At 35.9% G+C, this 2,042-nt stretch overlaps 1 protein-coding gene across 1 annotated transcript; it reads right to left on the reverse strand.

Annotated features, from left to right (window-relative positions):
* Positions 1–417: 417 nt before the first annotated feature.
* Positions 418–1,044, reverse strand: LOC122654233 (protein PXR1). Its single transcript, XM_043848220.1, has 2 exons — positions 904–1,044; positions 418–867 (listed from the first exon to the last, which is right to left on the reverse strand). Exon 2 carries the CDS (start codon positions 838–840, stop codon positions 418–420), a length of 423 nt encoding a protein of 140 aa, XP_043704155.1. The 5' UTR covers positions 841–867; positions 904–1,044.
* Positions 1,045–2,042: the final 998 nt, after the last annotated feature.

Here is a 2,042-nt window from a genome sequence, read left to right on the forward strand (position 1 = left end):
ACTTCCCCCATCCCTTTCCCCCCCCCCCAAAAAAAAAAAACGAAAAAATAAACTAAAATTTCTGTAAATATTAATCACTTTTCAGATGGATTCATCTAAAATTAAATTTGAGGCGTTGTTTCTGGGTGGGACGCAGGGCCACGCCGTGCTCTAGTAAATGAGAACGCACACGGTGGCACAAAAGGGGACGGAATTTCCGCCATACATGGGGGCCATGGCGATCATTCCGGCCCCTGTTGTGCGTGGGTGTGGCCCCTGCGTCCCACGCAGAAAACATTCTCCCCCATTAAATTTATACACCATAATTGTTCATAATTCCCATATACCATGGGAACAACCACCAAAAAAAAAAAAAAGAGAATTACATATTACACCATGAATGATCAATCTACTTTCTTAACAAGAAGATCTAGTTCATCAAGAACTGGGTGCAGCAGCAGCAGCTGAAGCATCTCCGGCAGCCGCCGTCGCCGCTGAGTTCCCGGAATTTTGTTCAGCTTCTTTAATCAATTTCAAGATCTCTTCTCTCTTTGCAGCCAATTCTTTTATCTTGACTTCTATCTTTGCCAGCTTTTGCTTTAACTTTGTTGGATCCTTCTTATCTTCAGGGTTCTTCTTCTTCTTCTTCTCCTCCTCCTTATCCTTACCTGTGCCATCACATTCTTTGTTTTCTTCATGATCCTCATCACCATCCTTCTCCTTCTTCTTTTTCTTCTTCTTGTCGTCCTTTGTTTTCTCTTCTCCCAACTCCTCCTCCTCCTTGGTCTTCTTTTCATCTTTGTTCTTCTCTTTCTTTTCCACCTTGTTTGAATCGTCATTTTCTGGCTTTGTTTCCCCCATTTGAATACTGTAAATTTATCTCAACCAGTAGTAGCTGCTAATAAAGTTCTCTCCCACCTGAATATATCTCCTAGTAACGAAAATTTACGAGTTGTATTAGAGAGAAGCAGTTCATGATCATGAAACAAAGAATTATAGGTTTCCTCAGAATGAACTGTAGAATCATCGAAATGGAACAAATCTGGCTTAATTTGTAGAGAATTGTTGGATATGTGTCTTTGGAAGACTTAATAAGCCTTTATATCCAGCGAACTCTAAGAAGACGACTAATTAATGGCGATAAAAGCAAGTTGGAGCGTGAAATCTGATAAACCCATGACGATAATAAGGTCACCAGCGAACGATCCGGGATGTTAATTTAGGCTGCGTTTGGTATGTATTCTTGGAATACATTCTAGGTCGATTTCACATTCTCAGATGATAAAAACAATTCCTTGATGTGTTCCGCCTCAGTTTTCTCATATGTTTTTACTTTTAAACTCATGAAGTTCTCAATAGCTTAGGTTGACCTAAACGCCCTACTGATTGAGAGAGGGAGGAAATGTCAAAGCTGAAGCTAATCCAAGATTTTTGTACCAAAAGGAAAGGAGACAATTTATCAATTAGATTAAAACAATAATTAAGATATAAATCGATTTGGTTTCGGTTTAAATTGTTCGGTTCATGTTGTAATGGACATAAATCAAATAGAATCAATTATTAATCGGTTTCAAGTTTCCAAATCAAAACAAATTACTAATCGACTTCTAATTGGTTTCGATTATATGGTTTTTTTTATCGGATTCATTTTGATTTGTCAATTTTTTTTTGTTATATAGTTTGTAAATGATCCGTTGTGATTTGATGGAATTTTGGGTACCGGTGTCAGTGTTTTAAATTATTTATAAAATGTTTTTCAAATATTATTATATTTCAAAAGTGTTTTGAAAATTTTATGTTTAATCACCAGTTAAGACTCTTTGATACTGGTTGTCCGACGGATTACGATTTTTGATGGTGTCATTTCCATATGATGTTAATAAGTAGAAAGACTAGAAACATAATGAAAGTTTCTATCACTTGAAGTTATTTAGATAATGTTCAAGTTTTAGGCGTCAATAACATATCATGTGTTACACATGTCAATGATTAGTAGGTTCTAACAAAAAAAAAAAGATTAGTAGGTACACATGAAAAATTCTCATTCTAAATATTATACATAT

Source organism: Telopea speciosissima, chromosome 3, assembly GCF_018873765.1.
Source record: "Telopea speciosissima isolate NSW1024214 ecotype Mountain lineage chromosome 3, Tspe_v1, whole genome shotgun sequence".
Taxonomy (NCBI): domain Eukaryota; kingdom Viridiplantae; phylum Streptophyta; class Magnoliopsida; order Proteales; family Proteaceae; genus Telopea; species Telopea speciosissima.